This window comes from Asterias amurensis, chromosome 18 (genome assembly GCF_032118995.1).
Source record: "Asterias amurensis chromosome 18, ASM3211899v1".
Lineage (NCBI taxonomy): Eukaryota > Metazoa > Echinodermata > Asteroidea > Forcipulatida > Asteriidae > Asterias > Asterias amurensis.
In genome coordinates, this window is record NC_092665.1 from 1,808,726 (window position 1) to 1,832,010 (window position 23,285).

General features: G+C 40.6%; 1 protein-coding gene and 1 non-coding gene across 2 annotated transcripts in view; both read right to left on the minus strand.

Annotated features, from left to right (window-relative positions):
* Positions 1–1,846: 1,846 nt before the first annotated feature.
* The window catches only part of LOC139950654 (uncharacterized), a 44,720-nt gene continuing 23,281 nt past the window's right edge, over positions 1,847–23,285 (minus strand). Inside the window, exon 2 of the mRNA XM_071949433.1 lies at positions 1,847–7,442. Coding sequence (XP_071805534.1) covers positions 5,547–7,442 — 1,896 coding nt within the window. The 3' untranslated portion in view covers positions 1,847–5,546. The remainder of the gene's footprint in view (positions 7,443–23,285) is intronic.
* On the minus strand, positions 22,996–23,071 carry Trnas-aga (transfer RNA serine (anticodon AGA)). Its single transcript has one exon. It is a non-coding gene; the product is annotated as a tRNA-Ser (tRNA).

Below are 23,285 nucleotides of genomic sequence, written 5' to 3' on the forward strand. Positions count from 1 at the left end.
CGTAATCAAACATTGTATTGTGCAGGTTGACCAAGCACATTACGCCTTTGTTCCGCGGCGTGTGATTCGCAAACAAACAAGCAAACAACCGTTTCCCAGTTGTCGGCCATCTTTTTTTCTCTTTTTTTTTTCAAACATGGTAGTACAGATGCTTAGGTGGAATGAACAGACAAACCAAAATGTGTTATGACACGAATAATAAATTATGCCAAATTTGAATACCCCCTCCGCCTTTTCTGTCAAAGAAACACACACACAATCTTACCCAAATTAGATATTAAAAAAAATAGTTTCTGTTTGATCAGCTCTATAGAATTATTCCCGGGAACAATGTCGAGTGGTTGAATTCAGTAGCTTCCCCGCATTTTTCAGTTTTCTGTGATCCTTGTGTATGTCTAGAGGTTCCCAATAGAATACGAAACCCTTACAGGCATTGGGCTACTATTTATTTACTCTCTCATTTTGCTGTAGTTGTTGCTGCTGTTGTTTGTTGTTGTGGGCACTGTCAGTTTCCATTAAAGGCAGTGGACACTATTGGTAATTGTCAAAGACTAGCCTTCACAGTTGGTGTATCATAACATAATTTATGCATTTAATAACAAACCTGTGACAATTTGAGCTCAATCGGTCATCGAACTTGCGAGATAATAATGAAAGAAAAAATAACCCTTGTCACACAAAGTTGTGTGCGTTTAGATGGTTGATTTCGAGACCTCAAGTTCTAAAAGTGAGGTCCCGAAATCAAATTCGTGGAAAATTACTTCTTTCTCGAAAACTATGGCACTTCAGAGGGCGGTGTTTCTCACAATGTTTTATACCATCAACCTCTCCCCTCGTCACCAAAAAAGGTTTTATGCAAATAAATATTTTGAGTAATTACCAACAATGTTTTCATGTTTTCTCCTCGCTTTACAATAACCCTTTTAAAAGTATTATACTAATGGTTAGTAGGTGTTGGCCCAATATATCAGAAGCGACTCTATACCAATAGAGAAAGCACCAAACCATCTCACTTTCGTCAAACCTGTTTCCTTGCGTTAAAGCGCGTGTTGCCTATTTAACTCGTGTTGCCTATTTATTACAATGAAAAGTGCAATGTCTCCGATAGAGGGCACTATAACAAATCGGATTCCAGACAGCCACGACACGATAAATAGGTCATGACTTCTGAATATGTTGTTTTGCCTCGTCATTTTATCCCGTCCCCCTAAGGAAATTGATACTATTAAGTTTTGCAATAATTTCAGGCTTGATTTACGATGATGTAGTTGGCTATGATATTACATTTTGTCACCATTGGGCTTTTCCAGATTACATCTGTGAAAACTCTTCTAATTATACAAACAGTAATCTATACCCGGACCGTTTATAAGATTTAGGCCAACAGTAGCATCATATACGAGTTATGAAAACATCCACCTTTTAAAAGGTACTTTCGGCCTTTGGTTTTCTTTGTGTTCCTGGGTATTATTCGTTTGAGAACCGTTCTTGCTTTATATTCTACACCGGCAGAATTCGGGAGACATAAAGGTATAGGCAAACAGTAGCAAATACGAGTTATGCAATTACAGTTTTAAAAGGAAGTTTCGGTATTTGGTTTTCTCTGTGTTGTGTAGGTAGATTATGTTCTTTTGAGAACTGGTCTTGCATTTAATTTTTTACCACCGCGGAGTAGATTTTCGGAATTTGGGAGACTCATTTGCCCAGGGTTTCATGAGTAAAGCAATGCGACTCAATTATTAGCAGATACCTGGATCTTTTGGGAATAATTTACTATTTCCAGGGTAAGGGTATAATTATACGAAGAGCCACAAAACATCACACGATGGACTTTGTGTTCACCACATTCACTTAAAAGTTGTTTTAATCTTTATGACATTAATTTACAATCGACAATTTTTTTGTATTCTTTAAAAATAAATATTCTTTAGAGGTAAATTAATTACTGTGATACCTTATTTTAATATAATGTAATGTTCAATCATAAATTGTACATGTTTTACAACACATAGCAGGGCTAGCTTAATTGATGGTCTAGTGGTAAGACATCTGCTCTAGCAATGCAAAGGTTAGAGTTTGAATCCCACCCGAGTGATTCGCCTGTGGATTTTTTTTCAGGAAAGTACTGAGTACATGTATACCGTATTTAATGCACATCGTAGCAAAGCAAATTATATTACAACGCTGACAACATACTTTAGCCCGTACTCTTGTTTAGACTTGATTCAAGTCCCAATCCCGTGCCGGCCATGGCCAGAAAACGGCGCGGCGCTTCTGGGGACCTTTCGCACGCAGAACGGGACTTGAATCAAGTCTACTCTTGTTGGACTTAAGGTATAAACTGAAATACTTTGTTTCGCTAATAAAAAGCAACAATAGTTTTCCATTGTGTACTCGCTAACTGATCTAGATTGTATTGCCACACTGTTCAAATTAACTCTACTTTGCTTTAGCGTCGCTTGTTGCAGGTATTAGAAACTGACCGCACAAAAATTCCTCTTTCACTCACTCACTGCCTCAACACTTCCTCATTTTGCACTTGTGCAAAGTGCCCCATTCTGAAAACCGGGTATTGATTAGACTTGTCCCAGTCTCCAAATCCCGTGAGAGTCCTTTTTATTTTCACTTTCATCGCCTAACGTCAGAAAGCGTTTGCGCGGCCGGTGTCAGATGCAATTGTGGCCGCCATGCAATACTGTCCGCTTCAGAAACTTCTGCATATGCAATCGTGTCCGGGGCTATGCAAAAACCGTCCGGCGGACATGTACATGTATGTGCGCGCGTAAGCGAGCGTGCATGCGCTGAACCCAATATTAATAATATGCAGCATGAATATTCACGTTATTTATGATTGCAGCGAATACCCATCGGCCGAACATTTTCCGTGTCATTCATGCTCTTAGCTTGCAAAAAAAAAATTAAAAAAAAAAATGGCGAGCGTGTTTCGTCGACCAATGGCGTTTAATTTACTGCAAGGACGGTTTTGCACAGGGGCGGACACAACTGCATATGCAAATGTGTCCGGGCGGACTCAATTGGAATTGCTATAATTATGCTATGCTCAATCAGGGTACGGTCCTGCGTGATAAACCAACCGGCAAATCCCAAAAGGCAAACACATTAAACTCAATCTCACTCGCTTTCTCACTTTTACACAATCTCACAAAGCTAGTAGCTGGCGGATACTAAACATGCCAACTCGTAAGACCTGTTTCCATAAGCGAGAAACCCACTGTAAACCATTTTGTGACATGTAGTGTACATCTCTATCCCCAAACAGCTAAGCTATAACGCATGTACAGAAATCTGCTACCGCAAGATGCATCGTACATGTATTATAGTGTTGCATTATCGTGTGCAAGTGATGAACATTATTGAACATTTTGAGACATTAGTTGTAGCTTACTATTATTATCTTTTCTGAAAAGAATCACCTTAATGATTTAGCAGTAGCAGGACAATCTTATCACATTGAATTATAACAAACTAGCAATTTAGATTTTATGTAGGTTGGTGAGTAGACTTGACTCAAGTCCCTATCCCGTGCCAGCGCCACAGAAAATAACTGTTTTCCGGGCCCCAACCTGTTCTGCTTGGCTGCATTAACTACATTTTGACGATGGGGGCGCACTTGTCTTATACTCAGAGCCGTATATTGGTACTTGACTGCTGGCGCGTTGTGTTTGGGACCTCACACGATCAAGGGACTTGAATCAAGTCTAGTTGGTGAGTAACGAGTAACTGGATTGGGCGGATTGTTTAGAGTCAAAGTTGATATCGTTGGTGTCTATTGGTATCCTACAATAATTTCCATAACGTGTGGCTCCCAACGCTGTTCCTCAGTTTCAGGTGTGGATTCTATAAAAAGTTAAGACTAGTCTTATCTCGAGTTAGGACGAGTTAACTCGGCCTTACTTAAGACTAGCCTTTATGTTTTTAATATATCCTATGACTATTCCTAAGTTAGGACTAGTCCTTTATCATTGTGAAATCAACCCAATGATCCTTATTTCGGAATAAGCGAGAGGTGAACTTCACTTAGTCCTGGAAAAAGTAGTTTTTACTCATCTTTTTTACTGTACACAACTGCGACCCTGTCCCAAGCATGGCCAATCCCAGATTCTTATCGATAACGTCGTAACGTAACTTAAAGCAACGTAACGTAAAAAAAAGTTACATCATAATGCTGTTTTAGTGACTGTGAGGTATTTATTAGCGACATACCGTCACGTAGCGTGACGTAGCATTACGTAAAATAACTTAACGTAGCGGAACGTAACGTAACAGTACATAAAATAACTTAATCCAGTGTAATGTATATATTTACAGTTTAAGTGCTGTATGAAAGCAATCGTGACACGGTTTCAGGGAAAGACATTGCGTGAAATTCGTAACAAAATAATCATCTTTTTAAAGACACTGGACACTATTGTTAATTGTCAAAGACCAGTCTTCTCATTTGGTGTATCTCAACATATGCACAAAATAACAAACTTGAATTACACCCTTGTCACGCGAAGTTGTGTGCTTTGCAGATGCTTGATTTTTAAACTATCAACAGCTCTCCATTCCTCGTAATCAAGTAAGTTTTTATGCTAACGATTATTTTGAGTAAATACCAGTAGTGACCAGTGCCTTTAAGCGGAATCAGATTATTAAGCATAAAGCTGATAGCCAAAGAAGCATTTCTTATTACTTTTATGATCGAGAGAAAGACATCTGTAACGAGGTTGATGGCCAAGTTAACTATTTAGCTGAACAAATTGATAATGTCCATAGGTTGCCAAAAGGTAATTGCTCAACAAAAAATCAACTAAAGTAGTTCATGTTCGCCCATTACCAGATAAATAAAGAATATACAATGTTATAACATAATGAATTCCTCTTATAATAACACGTATTAATGCTTTACCTATTTTTGTCATTCATTTACATGAGGTGAATATTTATCTTGCATCTTTACGTGGTTGGTTCCGGTATTTAATATAGAATTAAACAGAGCACTTGGCCAGAACAATTTAAAGTAATTAATTTACGCAAACTTTCAAAGGTGAAATTGATTTGATTAACTTCAGCAGTCCGCTCAAAACTGAACATTGTGCCATGCTCGAAAGCAAAACCATGTTTAAAGTTGTAGTTTTTCATTTAAAATCACATTCTAATAGGAGGCCAAACTAAATGCGATTACATGGTTTTGACATTTGAATGCCTACAAAACCACTAATGACTCTGGTTGGCTTTTCAGCTGCCACGCAGCACGCAAAAAGCAGACAAAACAGGTTTTTTGGGTCGTGCTTTGACGACAACGACAGCTCTCTGTCAGTGTGCCTAAAGTGTTAGGGTTTATAAATCTGGATAAGGTATAAGTAAACCAACCCAATCGTAAAGTTATTATCTGTTGTGGATAACCAATTCCGTGTTGGCGTCACCCATCACTCTGCCATAGTCCACGCGAACTACACGTGCTACTGTATTGAACCATGGCCAATGACGTCATCAAGTTATGCGAGTTGATCTGTTAATCACCAGTTCCTCATATGCCCGGCCTAAGAATCGTCGCCTTCAGTCGTTTCGCGTTTCTCTTCAAATCCACTGTAACTTGGATCGCTCTTTTTGTTGAACCCGCTGTTGAGGTTGGTGAGCCGGCTTGATCCGGTAAAGAGAGAGCGCCCTCGCTTGTCCTCCAATCCTTCCCAGGCATCTTGGTCGCTCCTTTTGTGGAACCCGCTCCCTAAATGGGTCAACCCACTTGAACCCGAAAGAGAAGTGCGCCCTCTCTTTTCTTCATTTTCTTGCCATGCGCCTGCACCATCTTCGCTTCGTTTATGGAACCCGCTTGCTAAATTGGTTAACCCATTTGATCCTGAAAACGAAGAGCGCCCTCTCTTTTCTTCGTTCTCTTGCCATGCGTCTGCAACATCGTCGCTCCTCTTGTGGAACCCGCTGCTTAAATGGGTCAACCCACTTGAACCCGAAAGCGAAGTGCGCCCTCTCTTTTCTTCATTCTCTTGCCATGCGTCTGCATCATCGTCGCTCTTCTTGTGGAACCCGCTACTTAAATGGGTCAACCCACTTGAACCCGAAAGCGAAGTGCGCCCTCTCTTTTCTTCATTCTCTTGCCATGCGTCTGCATCATCGTCGCTCCTCTTGTGGAACCCGCTGCTTAAATGGGTCAACCCACTTGAACCCGAAAGCGAAGTGCGCCCTCTCTTTTCTTCATTCTCTTGCCATGCGTCTGCATCATCGTCGCTCCTCTTGTGGAACCCGCTACTTAAATGGGTCAACCCACTTGAACCTGAAAGCGAAGTGCGCCCTCTCTTTTCTTCATTCTCTTGCCATGCGTCCGCACCATCTTCGCTTCTTTTATGGAACCCGCTCCCTAAATGGGTCAATCCACTTGAACCCGAAAGCGAAGTGCGCCCTCTCTTTTCAACGTTCCCTTCCCATGCGTCTGCACCATCATCACTCCTCTTGTGGAACCCGCTACTTAAATGGGTCAACCCACCCGACCCTGACAGCGAAGTGCGCCCTCTCTTGACTACATTCCATGCGTCTGCGCCATCGTCGCTTCGCTTGTTGAACCCGCTCCCTAAATTGGTCAACCCACCAGACCCTGACAGCGAAGTGCGCCCTCTCTTGACATCGTTCTCCTCCCATAGGCTCAGGTCTCCATCGCTTCTCTTATTGAAGCCACTGGCCAGGTTTGTCAGCCCCTTCGACCCTGAAAAAGCGGAGCGCCCTCTCTTATCTTCATTTGCATACACATCTTCTAAGAAATCGCCTCTCTTATTGAAGCCACTTCCAAGGTGCGTCAGCCCGCTCATACCGGCAAAGGAGGAGCGCCCCCTTTTGACAGCTTCTTCTCTCTTATTGAAGCCACTTGCTAAATTGGTCAAACCTCTTGAGCCGCTGAATGCCGAGCGACCCCTTTTACTTAAGAAGTCATCCAGTAGGTACGCGTCTCCGTCTCTCTTGTTAAAACCACTTGCTAGATTAGTAAGTCGGCTCGAACCCGAGAATGAAGAGCGCCCTCTTTTGTCCTCACTGTCCAACCATACTCCAGGATCACTCTTCTTGGTGAACCCACTTCCCAGATTAGTTAGTCGGCTAGAGCCTGCAAACGAAGAACGTCCGCGTTTGACCTCTGCATCATCCAATAAATCTTCAAGCGCGCTCTCATCGTCAGTCAGAGTCCGCTTGTTGAATCCACTGCTTAGTCTTGATAGTTGAGACGACCCATACATGTTGGTGCGCCCTCTCTTAGCACGCCACTCAGAGTTGAGACTTGTCAACCTCTTGTGAAACAGATCGCGTCCTTCGGGGGTAAGGCCCTTTGCAACCTCGTCCTCAAGCTCCTGAAGGAGTTCGTTGAAAAGTTCAGCCCTCAATTCTTCAAGCAGTATCTCATTTGCTTTCGTCTCTTCAGTTTCCGGAACGAGTTCCTGTAACACACAAAGGAGAGAAAAGAACAGAAATCAAGATGAGTGTGGGGATATTCCTCGATTCTGCCATCTTGTTTCCTCCTTATAAAGACTTAAAGTTGTAGGTCAGGAGAAAATGCATATCGATATTGTATTGGATAACTTCTCCACCGAGCAGTTAAGAGTACCGGACTCAAGCTCTGGTGTTTCTGATCAGCAGAGTGTGGGCTCGAGTCCCAGTCATGACACCTGTGTCCTTGAACAGTACACTTTACCATAATTGCTTCACCTTCGGATGGGACATTGAAGCGTAGGTCCCGTGTGCTATGATTGGTAGTGCTTGTAAAAGAACCACGAACACTTATCATAGAACCTGTGTTTCTGGTTCACAATCCCTAGGCTTGCGAGCTGAAGCTCACTTATGAGACACCCTTGGTTTCATTACCAAAAACAATAAAAGAGATAGATCTGCAATCGACGAATAAAATAATTATTGATTTTTAGAAAATCATGAATATATTAAAGATACTCAAGTATAAACCTGAGATATAAATAAAGGTGACGTTGAGTCTATGTCGTCAAAGACATAAATTGTATATTACAAGTGCCTCTGCTTTTCCAGAGACTGACAGGTGGAGGATGGACTATAATCTTTTCAACAATTATGATGAGCTCATTTCTGTACAAATATAGTAGTTGCAAGACCACTCATTTTTCAATATTTTATGCGTGCGATTGTTTGCGTAGCTGACTAATGTGAGTGGAAACACACTACACCATAAGCCCGGTGCTTATCAAAATGTCTGTCGGTGCTTTAAAGTGTCATGAAGAGTTTGGTGTTTTGCTCTTATGGGAACGTCAAGTGTTTTGAAGGGTTTGCAGATTAGGCGAAACGACCATATGGCTGATTATGTGAGTTCCGGCCTAAACACAACCGCACGCGGTAATCAAATAATGATAGGGAATTTTCTATCTTTGAACTCAATAAATACGATGAATATTTCCTTCAAAAGGGAAAGAGAATTATAAGGAATTGAGAAGAAAAAACCCATTCAGTCATAACAGTGTCTTTGACTTTCATACACTAAAACCGTGTGACAATGCTTGTGACGTCATAGGCATATGATAGGGTTTCTATGAAAGCAGCGAGTTGAATAGCAAAAGCAGCGAACAGTTTCGACTCCGAAAAGAAATGTTGGTACGTTGGCACCACTTATCACGTAAAAAGAACCGAGGCAATAACAATTATTTTGAAAGCTAACTGGGCCCAATTTCATGGTTCTGCTTACTGTCGAATTCTGCGCTTACGATCAATTTCTGTGCTAGCCTTGTAAGCGTAGAATGACTAGTAACCTGGAGAACGCAACGCAGAAGACAAAATTTGCTGCTAACCCGTGAAATATGCTTGCCGTAAGTACACAATTCCCTGCTTCCGTAAGCGCCGATTCTGTGCTTACGGTCTGAGCCATGAAATTGGGCCCTGATGATTTAAGCTAAATTGATGGGAAGACTAAGAAAAAAATGCGTGGACAAGTTTACGATTCATAACACAAGCGTAGGTGGCTGGGGACATCCATTTGCTTCCCCTATTTCAGCCTTCACTCTTGAAAAAAACTGATAATCCAACATGTTAGCTGAGTTTACATTATAAACACTCAACCAGTGAAATCGTGGCATTCTGTGGAGTTGTATTTGCGCAAATTTTGTTTTTTGATAACGTTCACTTCACTCTCTGTTAGCAGACAACACGTATTTCTGCTGCAACGGGAAGCGCTTTCAGTGTGTGCGCTCCGTGGACCCTCATGCCCGCCGTACATCGACCCATATGCACTCACGAAGTGGAGAGAGGAGGCTTCGATCGTTTTTAGTCGGCCGGACTGAATCATGGACTACGAAAGTACATCCCTTTTTTACGTGTTTTGCAAACCATTGGCTGACCATTCCACAAGAGGATGGTCGGTCTCATTAAGGACTGGTCGGTGATCCCCGTGGAAATCAACCGAATGGTCAACTAGTAAGTAACGATGTGGGTATGTTAAATTGAATGCACCCAGGAGAATGCGAAATGGTGCTTCATTTCCTCGTAAACAAAACAAAACTCTACACTACCGAATATGACAAAAGTGGGTATTGACACATTGGGAGCAAACCAGTGGGCGATATATACCTAAACGGCTCGAAGGGAGTCTAAAGCTGTGGTTGCGAGGCATTCTTCAAAAAGGTGTTAAAAGCCAGTCGCGCACTGTCTTTTCACCCTCGAAACCATTTGTTTACTTAAGGTGTTTTTATGTTGTTTATTTTATTTCATTTTTTTCGGACAGTACAATAATTACAACAAAGTTCCCTTTTTGGTTGTCCTCCAGCGGTGCAAAGATCAAGAGAAACTAAACAAAATCCAGTTACTATTTTTAAAGAATGTTACTGAATATAGTGTGAAAAAGACGAGTCTTCACGGTTGTTTTGAAAGTGTTTTGTATACATTCAAATATAAAGATAGAATAATACTAGTATAAGCTGGAGAGTCCACACACATCGGGTGCCTATTTATGATGTCTCAATAAATAATAAACTTGCAAAATAGCGCGTTGGAAATAATAACAGAGACAAATACAGTGGTGTTTTATCACGTACACTTAAATAGCTATTTTCAATAGCGAAAGTGTAATGAATATTGACATCGTCTCGCAAAGGCGCCACGATACCAAGGCAAACCAAAGAAACCCTTTTGTCAATAACCCCCACAACTTCCTGGTGTTCTCATCTTTAACTCGCCACTTTAATATGACAAGCATTATGCTCTCACAGTCGATATTAAAATCGCAGGTAGCCTTGGCAACTATTCCACACAAAAAACACATTGTTGAGGTTTATTTGTTTCTGGCTGAAATTAGTCAGTAGAAGGTGCTGCTTGGTCATAACGTTTTACCAAATATATTGCTGTCTTTGTTTTCTGTCGAGCTTTGTGGTGGTTTACACTTTTCAATTAAATTAAATTGAGTTCACATTTATTTCCACAACACATTTCCATCTTGCTGTTTTTAAAAATGTTGTTTGGTTGTTTTGTAGTCTTTAGAAATGTTGTTTTGTTGTTTGTTTGTTTTCGGAAAGTGTTTGTCCTTTCTTTTTCTGTCGAGCTTTGTGATGGTTTACACTTTTCAATTCAATTGAATTAAGTTCATATTTATTTCCACAAACACATTTCCATCTTGGTGTCTTTGAAGATGTTGTTTGGTTGTTTTGTAATCTTTGTAATTGTTGTTGTTGTTTGGTTTTTCGGAAAGTATTTGTCCTTTGTTTTCTGTCGAGCTTTGTTGTGTTTTATTACCAGAAACACATTACCGCAATTTCAATGCCAGAAACACATTACCGCAAATTACAGAACTACGTACTGAATGAACTTCAATCATTCAATACACGTTTATTTCGTACTCTTGTTGAGAAAACAAAACAATTGTGAGAATTAGACAGTACATAGAAATTTAACAGATCTAAAGTGTATTAAATTATACAGAAAAACAATATAAACTAAAAGCAAATAATAAATTAATAACTAGGAATTAACTATGTACAATACAGGAGCGAGAGCATGAGGCTGTTAGTTAAGCCGTGGCTTATAGACAACAGCCTTTATACAGACAAGAAAACAAACAAACAAACAAACAAACAAACAAACAAACAAACAAACAAATAAACATCGAAGAAGAAACAAGGGCAAGACAATTACACACTGACAACACAAAATGCTGACGACAAAAACACAAAGAGTGTTAAACCAGGCTAACTGAAGACGACAAAAGAAAATAAATAAGTGGAGAGAAAAGCTATGTTACATAGTGGGAGAGGAGGAATCTTTTGTAAAAGATCTTAAATCGACCCACGAACGGCATTGATCTTAAATTGCTAGAGATAGCATTCCAAAGACGTGGACCAGTGAATCGAAGGGTGTTGCTAGAGTACAGGGTGCGCGTGAAAGGAAGAAACAGGTTGAGTAGTCATGGACTTCATGAACCGATTTGAAGAAAGTGGAAAATGATCGAGGAAGGAGATTATTAGTATATTTTAACATAAAAATGCCAGTTTGAAGTTTATTGATGTCAGTAATAGTAAGGGTGCATAGACGCGCGAAAAGGGGTGCAGAGTGGTCCCGGAAATGAGAAAAAGTGCATATGCGAATGGCCCTTTTTTGGATAACAGACAAGGCGTTCAATTTACTATTGCTGGTATTGCGCCCAGACAATGTTACAATAATTCAAATACGGTAGAATAAGAGAGTTGTACAGTAAGCGCATAGAGGTAGCTGGAAGAAAGAAGCGGAGTTTAGATAGAACGCCTGTGTTTTGGGAAACGGTTTTAGAAATAGAAGAAATGTGTTCAGTCCAGGAAAGGCTTTGATCAATGGTAACGCCCAGAAATTTTGCAGAAGATACCCTGTTGATGGGAATATTGTCAATAACCAATTGAGGCAAGAAAATCTCTAGTGGACGAGCTGACTTGGTAAAGAGAATAAAGTTAGTTTTGTTGTGATTTAAAGAAAGTTTGTTTGCTTTAAACCACGAAGAAATAGAGCAGAGTTCAGAGTTGAGAGTGTCTATCAAGGAAGTAACGTCCTGGCTAGAGTAAAAGATGGTTGTATCGTCGGCGAAAAGAGTGAAGTTCAGAAGCGAAGAAGAGTTGTGAAGATCATTGATGTAAATCAGAAAAAGCAGTGGCCCAAGGATAGAGCCTTGAGGCACCCCATGCCGGATGTTCTGACGATTAGAGTCACAGCTCATCACTGTAGTGTACTGGTAACTTCATGTATAATAATAATTAATTGGTAAGAAATGTACTACAATATGTCGAACTGCTACGTAAGTGCCCAAAGAAATTAGCTTGCGCGTTTATCACAAAGTGCAGAACGCACCGGTCAATAGTAAAAATCTCCCTCCAAAAAGAAATGAGCCTTAGTCAGTGACGTCATCACGCTGACGTCACTTTGTAGTTTCAACCCGTTTATATCTATTATGTGTGCGTTCGTTTAGCTTCCCTGGGTCTACCCCGCGGTGCTCACTCGGGTGAGCCCCTGACATGACAAGAGCTCTCGTAGTGACGTCGTTTACCTGGGGCCAGCCCCCAAGTGACCCACTCCACAAGCAGGGCACTGGGGGCTGACCCGGGTGAGACCCGTCAAAGCTATTCGAACGTACCGGGGCAGACCGGGGTCGACCCAGGGAAGCTAAACGAACGCACCAATAGAGATCAATGGTAAAACCACAATACAACTCTGACAGCGCATATCTTGTACGCACGGCGCACATGATAGGGTCAAATAGCAACGTAGACTGGTCCCACGTCTTTATTCGTAACATTCGGAAGTGTGACGTCAGATGTTCGGGCCGTGAGCATCTTCTTTTGACCTCTAATCGAGGGCGCCCTTCTCAAATAACTTCATTACGTCATGGCATTAGGCATTATAAGCGATGCTATTAAAGTGCTGGAATGTGTTCGATAATTATGCCATACTCAGTATGGAAAGTTCATTAACCGGTTCCCCTCAATCATATTGCCGTGAGAACTAGCTGGTTACCCTCTAAGAAAGACCTCAGTACTGTAATTAATATGACCAATTCGCCCTCGAACCATTTTGACTCTAACTCTTCATCATGCTCGATCCCCTTAATATTTTAAGGTTATAGCTGTTTGAATTTTATATTGTCAAGATCCAAAGATTTTGTCAGAAAATGTAAAACATGTTCTTGACAAACACAAATATTAAAGCTCCTGTTGTACCTAGAGGGGTAGCCGTAGGGTGTATATTACGAAAGGTAAAAAACTTCATTCATATTCACTGACCATGACTAAAGAAATGCAAATTGTGCGTTCATTTGAGCACATCATCTACCGTAGGAACCCACTGCTATTATTCATACTGCTAGAGTGCACCGGGCGTACTTAAGACTAGCACTCGTTAGCGACTCCCTCCGGCTGGGAGGGAGGGAGAGATGGCGGCAAAGGTATATAGAGTGAATAAGAGACTCAGAATTTAAGATAAACTTATTCCCGTAAGGAATGGTTTTTACTTTATTCCAATGGGAGCTACTTCACTTCTTAAGTGACCCATGCCCTTGATACGAGGTGTAAATATTTAGTTTCTAAGATGGCGGGTGTGAGCTGCAAAAAAAACCCGCTCAATTAGCCAGGGCTGCGTCTTGCGATTTGAACTTAACATTTCATGAATACGAGCGGGGTCTACTCTAAACGTCAGTACAATAAAGGATCTTACTTTAAATCTTCCGACATAATTATTCTTTGTTGGCAGGGGCCGTCCAGGGTAAGGCAAAAGTTTTAAAAACTGTCATCAAAGCGATGTGCCCTCCCAGACCCCTCCAACAAATAGCATACATGTTTATCAAAATACAGATAATAAAAGCATTTTCAGAGCAAACACTCTTTCTTTCCATGAGAGATGACAACATGCTTTATGCTTTATACCCAAACGGTTACTCATGTAGTTACTTCTAACCAATGTAAACTTCGTAGGGTTAGACTTATAAACCTAAACAACTGAGAAGAGCTAAAACTCCTTAAAGGTGCACGGTATCTTGGAAAGAGAGACAAGAAACCTGTAGATGCTTAGCATACTGACCATTTCCCCTCCTAACTAAAACCGTCTACACAAATTGCTACCCTAAAATGCAGATGTGTATAGGTACAGCTCTGTACGAACTAACGGTAAGCAACACATTTCCAATTGCAAATTCTACGTGGCTCAACCGCAGATGTAGAAAGTGTTGCAGGTGGCGTAGAGATAGCATTTTCAACTGATACACAGCGACTTAAAACCTAATAAAACACAGACGTCAATTTGAGCGTGGTTGGATCTCGTCCCACACACACCAACCACCGTGCAATCCCCGCCCCCACTCCCCCCTACGAAACGTCAATAACAACTCCCGAGGCAATTAGACCAAGGGTGATGTTTCCGAGTAAAGACAGGTGCCAAAAACCAATCAATACCAACGTATTGATGTAACTAAGGTTTGGAAGTCATCTCACTCAATTGAATCACACCAGCCTTTTTGAAACGCCCGTCCACGTTTCTCCCCCAAATTGCCCCCACGAATGAATTATACTTGAAGACGAGAAACACTTTCATCGACAATAGTTTGTAAATGAGAAGATGTTGTTTTCTTCTGCTAAATGCTTGTAGTTGAAATCTAATTGTAGACGTGTCTAGACTGTGTTTTATAAGATGGGGGCAAATTGAGCGTGCCGTGATGGCACTTTCAATGAAGTGTCCGAGTGGCCACGTCTAGTTTTTTTCCCGTCATGATACAACTTTAGAAACATGGCAGTTTAACGAGGAATAATTTGCAAATAATTCTGTTTCGAAGCATAGAGGGCCCGGTCGTGGCACTTGATGTCCTTAAAAGTATTTGTTCTAATCATACCATTATAAGCAACTGTCTTAAACCATTATTGCCGAGTCCTTCGGGTGGGACATATGAGCCGATGGTACCGTGTGTTGTGGAACGTAAAGCCGATGGTTCCGTGTGTTGTGCAAGGCATGTAAAATAACCCAGTGCACTTGTCGTATAAAGAGGCGGGATTCGCCCCGGTTTTCCTGGTTTGATCGACAGCATATTTCGCAAAAGCATCTTGTAAACCATCGCCATGGTGATATAAAGAAATAGGTATAATACTTCACAAATGCAGCTCCTATTTCAGGACAAAATACTGAGCGCTTTAACACCATAGGATGCGATAGTGCGGTATATAAGAACCTACTATTCGTATTCTTATTATAAAGTAGATTGACTATTGAAATATCTTGAACAAGTTTCAATATTTTAAATGACGACGTCATTAGTTTACAACGTCATTATGACGTTGATCGTACATCTGCTTATACGTCCATTCCACACAAGCCATTAAGGTCGCCCCTGAAGTGTTTTGAAAGTCACGGCTGTAGTAATTTACGTTTAAATACTTGAAAAAGGTCACCAGTCACATTGAAAGGGTATACCAGTTACATTCTGTGAGAATGTTGCAACTGGAACATCATTAACGTCACTCACAGATTGGTGCCAACGAGTTGTCGTAAACTAAGCTATAAGATTTACATTTTTGTTTCTCTATAATTCACGATAACCATCCCCCTAAAACCCCAAGAGAACATTAGTACTGTCTGCCATGAATACTGTATGAACTGATTAGACTTAATATATCATTAACAATTCATGTTACCGTGACTATTAATTGTAAATGATGACACCAGGGAACTATTAGGCAGTGTGAAAGGCTTGCACGGGGAACCGCGATGCGTGCTAGCAGACGACGCAAGCTCTTTGTTGTTTAATGTCCAGAACGTGGAACCGATGCTTTGCGTGTGTTGTAATAATTTGTAGTCAGCACACGAACAAGCGATTAAGACAACTTGATATCTTTATTATGCTGACAGAGTGAAAAAAAAGACAGGGCCCTATACGCATATGCGTCACCGCACCACAGCTTTGACTCACTGATAACGACACGATTTAATGGACCGTGTATACACCCATAATCCCATGACGTTATACCAACGGTTCCAGTTTAATACTAACTCTTGACTTTAGAATTTCTCGACCTATGGTTAAAGACGATCGAAAGAAACTTACTGGGATCGAAGGCTGGCTCTTTAGAAACTGAAAGAGGCATTTGCATCGAAATCTTGACTCAGTTTCAAAAGCTGAAAGTTGCTACTTCACTTTCGGTACGGGGAGCTTGGGCAAAAACGAGGTCGACAGATGGACCGGGGAAGAGAAATCTACGTAGTATAAAAAAGACATGAAGCCATAGCTACAATAAGCATGCCCGCGGCCAGGAGCGAAGAGTACGAATGATGGGTTAATGGAATCGGACTTTTCGCTAATGGGAAACGAAATGAAGGGATCGCTGTTAAAAATGCAAGGAAGTATTGGCGTTTAACGAGTAAAAGAAGCTTTTATACTTTCCCCATCCTTGTCTGGTTTCTGCTATGGGGTGTATACAGTTTGATGCATCAGAATAGCTTAAAAGTACCCTGGCGTTTAACACTTAAGGAATCTTGTTCTCGCCTCTGGACCGGGAAGCGCAATTGCTTTTTGGAGCAATTTATACTGAAAGACTTTTTATTTTTAGGAGCATTTTTACTGATAGACCAACGACACTTTACTACACAACGTTCTGCGTCTGTTAAGTACCGCTTAGGTGGTAACATTTTCGATTCGTTGTTTCTATTAAACTTGTTTTTGTTGCTGTTCCTTTGGGTCTAGAGAGAGTTGTGCTCTGTGAGGTCTGGAGTGGAGTTCATTGAATGTGAAAATGATGTAGTTTATTTATTTATTTGTTTATTTGTTTGAATGTATTTTGGTGGGTGGGATAGGGTATGGAGTACAGTGTTGATTAGAGAAAACATATATAAAAATATATATATATATCAAATAATAAACCACAAGGGAAACTGACTGGGTACATTTTTAAATGATTTTTTAGGATTGAACAAAGAAAAATTGACTATATATATATAATTATAGGACTAGATCTAGGTGATATTAAAAGCTTAAAGACACTGGACACCTTTGGTAATTGTCAAAGACCAATCTTCTCACTTGGTGTATCTCAACATATGCACAACACAACAACAGGTAAACATTTGAACTCAATTGGTTGTCGAAGTTGCGAGATAATAATTGAAGGAAAAACATCCTTGTCACACAAAGTTGTGTGCAATCAGATGCTTGATTTCGGGACCTCAAAATCTAATTCCGAGATCTCGAAATCAAATTCAAATTATAGAGGAAAATTACTTCTTTCTCGAGAAGTACGTTACTATGTAAGGTTTGATGCTAACAACTAGTTTAGGTAATTACAAATAACGTCCAGTGCCTTTAAAGGCAGTGGACACTATTGGTAATTGTCAAAGACTAGCCTTCACAGTTAGTGTATCTCAACATGTGCATAAAAATAACAAACCTGTGAAAATTTGAGCTAAATCGGTCATCGAACTTGCGAGATAATAATGAAAGAAAAAAACACCCTTGTCACACGAAGTTGTGTGCGTTTAGATGGTTGATTTCGAGACCTCAAGTTCTAAACCTGAGGTCTCGAAATCAAATTCGTGGAAAATTACTTCTTTCTCGAAAACTATGGCACTTCAGAGGGAGCCGTTTCTCACATTGTTTTATACTATCAACCTCTCCCCATTACTCGTCACCAAGAAAGGTTTTATGCTAATAAATATTTTGAGTAACCACCAATAGTGTCCACTGCCTTTAATGGTAGTCCTAAAGCTAATTAGGACGAGAAACTCTTCCCTAAATCGAGATAAGACTAGTCTCATCTCTTTGTGAAATCCACCCCAGGTCAATATACTTTTGAGAAATGGCTTAATTACAAAACTTCTTAATTCGTCAAAGGCTTAATTTGTCATTATTGTCTTTTTAGTCATTTGCTTAATTAGTCTTTGTACGAGTGATTAATTTGGTACTATAGCCCTGGCGGCCTTTACACTTTCGTATTATCTGTATACAGAGGAAGATTCCTTTATATGGCTAATGGTACTCCATAACACCAAGGTTACAAATTTGATGACCATTATTAGGCTTATAATGATAAACATCTACTAATCATAATATTTTCTTGACCAATTATAATTTGCCTTGGACTTTATATTCAGAGCGACTTGGTCAATTACGGCAGAGTGCAGTATAGCATGGCCTGGACATTTATTATTTAGAATCGAGTTTGCAAGAAAGTCCCCATAAACACATTAAGCATATAATTTTCAATTTACCGATAGTAATAAACGGCTATAGCTGTGGACATTTCATGCAATATTCAAGAAACGTATTCGCCACAAACAGCATTATTAGCCATTGGCGATGTTAATACTGGAAACGATGGGCAAACTTGTTCCTGTATACAACTAAACAAGGAAACACCAATTTCGAAAATTTAATTATTTATAAAACAATATTAACCTAAATATGTAGATGGTTATCTGAGGTATCGAAATCAAATCCGTGAAAAATTACTTCTTTCTCGAAAAGTACGTCACTTCTGAGGGAGCTGTTTCTCGCAATGTTTTATATCATCAACCTCTCCTCATTACTCTCCCCATGACTCGTTATAAAGTGAGGTTTTATGCTAATCATTATTTGGAGTAATCACCAATAGTGTCCACTGCCTTTAAGAATGATTACCAAACGGAACTTTATATATAATTTAAAGTGACTCAAGAAGAAGTGTTGGGCGGCATGGTCAGTGGAAATCAGTCACAGATAACAAAAAATCTCGTTGTTCACGCCCAGAGGTCTCTGCGAGCAGTCGTAGCAGTTAACAGGAGGCATAAACATAAATAATATATTTGGCTAAAATATTAAATTTCTCTGTGTGTCACGTCAGTCGAATGATTTGTTACGGAAGCGTAATGACCATCCACGTTACTGGTAATTTATCATGGAAACACGGGGAACACGATACAAGCATTGAAAAAAGGGTACGAACTTGCCAAAACTCGTATCACAAAGATACTCTATCACGAAAACACGGAATGCTTAAAGGCAGTGGACACTATTGATAATTACTCAAAATAATTATTATCATAAAACCTTACTTGGTAACGAGTAATGAGGAGAGGTTGATAGTATAAAACGTTGTGAGAAACAGCTCCTCTGAAGTAAACGTAGTTTTCGAGAAAGAAGTAATTTTCCACGAATTTGATTTCGAGACCTCAAGTTTAGAATTTGAGGTCTCGAAATCAACCATCTAAACGCACACAACTTCGTGTGACAAGGTGTTTTTTATTTCATTATTATCTCGCAACTTCGACGACCAATTGAGCTCAAATTTTCACAGGTTTGTTTTTGTATGCATAGTTTAGATACACAGAGTGAGAAGACTGGTCTTTGGAAATTACCAATAGTGTCCAGGGTCTTAAAGTACAGCAACTCGGAAGTACGGAACTCAAAAATGTAACATCTCTGAAAGACGGGAGTCCGAGTTATCACATCTCGGATTATTTCAAAGACACTCTTTCATTGAATGCAAAGATAGTGAAACTCAGAAATACGGAATTCAAAGACAATGATGAACGAAGCCCAAATGTACGGTGACTGCTATAAACACATATCCAACTGTTATTTTTCGTCAACGTGTTTTTTTTTTGTTAAGCCATGGCATACAGTGTTGGATTACGGACTATACTTGCAATAGGAGACTTTTGGGACGCTTGGTGGCAGCAGACTTACCAGGTAAAATCCATTGTTCTTGGTAAAGTGCGCATACTCAGAACAACGTAAACAATGGTAATTTACCCGGTAAGTCTGCTGCCACCTAGCGTTCCAAAGTCTCCCATTAACTACGCATATAAATCATAGCCATTGTGTTCATATTGCCAAGAAAACTTCAAATGGAAAATTTAAAGTTTGTGTGGAACTTTTAAAGGCCAACGGGCAACAGAGGGCGTGGCCCCCATATGGCCACCATAGACCTTATCGCAAATACCAATGCGCAAGCGCAGACTGTTGAATGAGGTGCATTGTGGGATATATATGAATCACATTTTGCTACCAGCTAGACCACAATGCATCTAATTCCAAGCTTTACGCGCGCGCCCCAGTATTTGCGAAAAGGTCTATGTAATTTCAGGTATGTGCTACTGGTGCCACACTCGTGTTTTGCTTATAGCAAAAAAAAAAAAGTTGCTAAGCAGAATGTATAATCTGCTTAACAGCTTTGTGAAATTGGGCCATAGTCTTGAGGCCCAAACACCCACTATGGCGTCGGTGTGTTTATTAATGTTCTCTCGGGACTCGAGCAGTACAAAGTGTCATTTGGTCAGACACTGATCAAGCACTTGAGGTGTCACCATTTTTTTTAATCCCCAGTGCAGTTATTATCAAAATTATTAATACAATATTAATTGTAAACGATGGTTTAGCAGTCGCTAGGGAAACTAAAAGAGGAGGCTAATCAGAAAACATGCCCGCCCTTTCCAGATTGATTGTCCGAGAAGCACCCAATCCGGATGTTCACTCTCCCATACCGATAAGACCGGAAAGCATCGGGTAACTATTATTAATTTTACAGGACGAAGATAAATATTACAAGACTGTATCAATAACATCATAATCAGTTTCCTGAAGATGGCTAGAGCAAGCTACTCGAAACATTGAGACTACTCCGCAAGAGTGAAATTAACAACGAGAAGTCTTCTCGATGCACTAAAGCAAAATAAGTAGTCTCGGTCAACTTACTATCTTCCAAGTTCTCAAAAAACACAACCTACACGGCAAGTAGATACACACATGGTGTTACCGCAAACCGATTTATGCAACCTCAAAATAGCTCAGCAGTGGGAGTTAAAAATACCTCTTCAAGAAAAGCAGAAACTAATTTTTCCAGGTTTGTCATTTACTTTACTGCCGTCGATTTCACAGAACTCTTCCTAACTTAAGACTAATCTTAGGACTTAGGACGAGTCCCAACCCTGCACTGTAGCATGCTAACCTTAAGATTAATCCTAAGTTAGGACGAGTAACTCGTCCTAACTCGAGATAAGACGAGTCCTAACTCTTTGTGAAACCGACCCCTGGTGCAGTAAGGAATACTTTGTGTACAGATCTGGGTCAGTTTAACCCGGATCCTTTTTTGGGTCAGGCTAACCCGTAAACTGGTTTGAAATGGGGTTATAACTTTCTGTGTCATTTTGACCCATTTCTGGTTAGTTGACACCTTGCCCATACGAGATAAGAGTTGAGTCAAATGGGACTCGGAATCCGGGTCAACTCCGACCCGTGTGTTTCTATAGGGTGTTCTCCTTAAGCTTCATTATGAAATTGTGCACTTCTCAATGCGGAGCTTGTGGAGGAAATGCCGGTGTTTCGCAAAGGCTGATAAAGGGGCCGCCACTCTATAGTGTTATTGCGTGTCCTTGAATCAACATTATTAATAAGAATGCTTCCTCAATAAATTGATGTTTTAACCTTTTGAGGTTGACACGTACAAGGAGCGAAATGTCCACACTACATTGTCAGGGATTCCGTCTCAGTTTATCTTTCAATATAAAGATGAACTTATTGCACACGAACGTGCTTGAATTGTCACTACATTGTCAGCCGTGGAAGACTCAAGGAATGGAGGTCAACATTACGCCTGGATTCACACACACACACTGTCTCTCTCGTGGATTGAGAGGTCTTGACCGAGACCGAGACCGACACGAGAGAGTGAGGTAGACTCTTATTGAGGTGATCCAATCCAACAAAACACTGTTTTGATTACCTGTGCTGAGGATCTCATGGCCTCCTCCATCCACGCGATTGAGCAAATCGTGGCGTCAGTGAGATCGGCGTCTGAATAATGACCATCGGAAGTAGGACGACTGTGCAAGTCTAGCGATAGTGCTATACATTTTGTACACGGGGTGTTGTCGGTATCGGGACCAAGAACAACACCCTGTGGTGCCCCTCAAGGAACCTTGTGTACATATATAGATGGATATATTTACGTTCTTTTAAGAAACTACATTCTACTAACGCGGAGCAAATATTTTTTGTTATCGACTTATTTTGTGTAAGATAACCTTTTGAGATTTACTGTACTAAGCGAGTTTTAACTGGAGGACCGGACAGAATGCATGTTTTCAAGTACCATTATTTTGCTGTTTACCCCCTCTTGTTTGGATATAACCTACATTATGATGACTTATTACTCTCCATTGTACCCGCTTGTTTCGTCTCATGACTCTAGTACCCTTTCTGTCTTCGTACAATGACCTCGGAGTTTATTTTATCCCACGTCTCCCTACCCACTTACTACCGTTTCAATGAGCCAAGACGTTTAAATCTTGCTCTTCAAGATCCTGCCACTCATAGGTATACGCTGTAGTGGTTTGTACCGTGGAGGGGCAGCTCAATAAAAGAATGATCTCAAGCAGATGCATAAAGAACGTGATTGGATTGCGTGCGAGGAATCGTGTTTTGTTTTACGTACGGCAGACATACGCGCATTTCTATGCTTAGACTTGATTCTAGTCTTGAAATCAAGTCGGTAATTGTTAAGTGTGGTGTAGTGACGGGGACGGTACACAAATCCTCGATCCCAGTATGTGTGTGAGTCAGTCCTTATAGGGCTGACGGACCTTACCACGCGCTACCTACGACCGTTGCATGACTGTTAATCGCATTGTGACCGTTGCATGAACAGCATTATGTGTGTTTGTAACAGGCAGCTCTATAACGACTTGTCATCAAGTCTAACTTGATTCAAGTCCCATTCTCGTGCGAAAGGCCCCCTAAGCATATCGAGCTGACTTGCAAACAAAATGTAGCTAATGTGGTCCATGCACATAATTGTTCTGATGTTTAGGAGATTGGAGTGTAAATGAAAGGACTCTGACGGGAATGGGACTCGAGTCAAGTCTATTCAACGCTGCACGCTCCATTTTTGGACAAATTGAAATCAGCACAACTAGGTCTAGATGTTAATTTGTGGTTTTTACCCATATACACCGATGTGTGTTAGCACTGTACACCCAGTACTTTCCCGAGTCCTGTGAAAAATATCATAGCCATGTTACTCGGGTGGGATTCGAACCCACGACCCTTGCAGTTCTAGAGCAATGTCTTACCAACTAGACTACCGAGGTCTAGATGTATAGTTCATCAACCTCGGTCTCAGGTGTTCGTAACTCTAATAGACTTCCTTAGAGCATAATAATTGCAATCAGGTTATCCGGGGAAACCATTCGGGTTTTTGTCTTCTCCAGTGAATATGGGCTCAGTACAATCATGGTGCGATGTATCTTTCTACAACCTTCGTACGAGGGGAGTTATACGTTTGGTTAAAGGCAGTGGACACTAT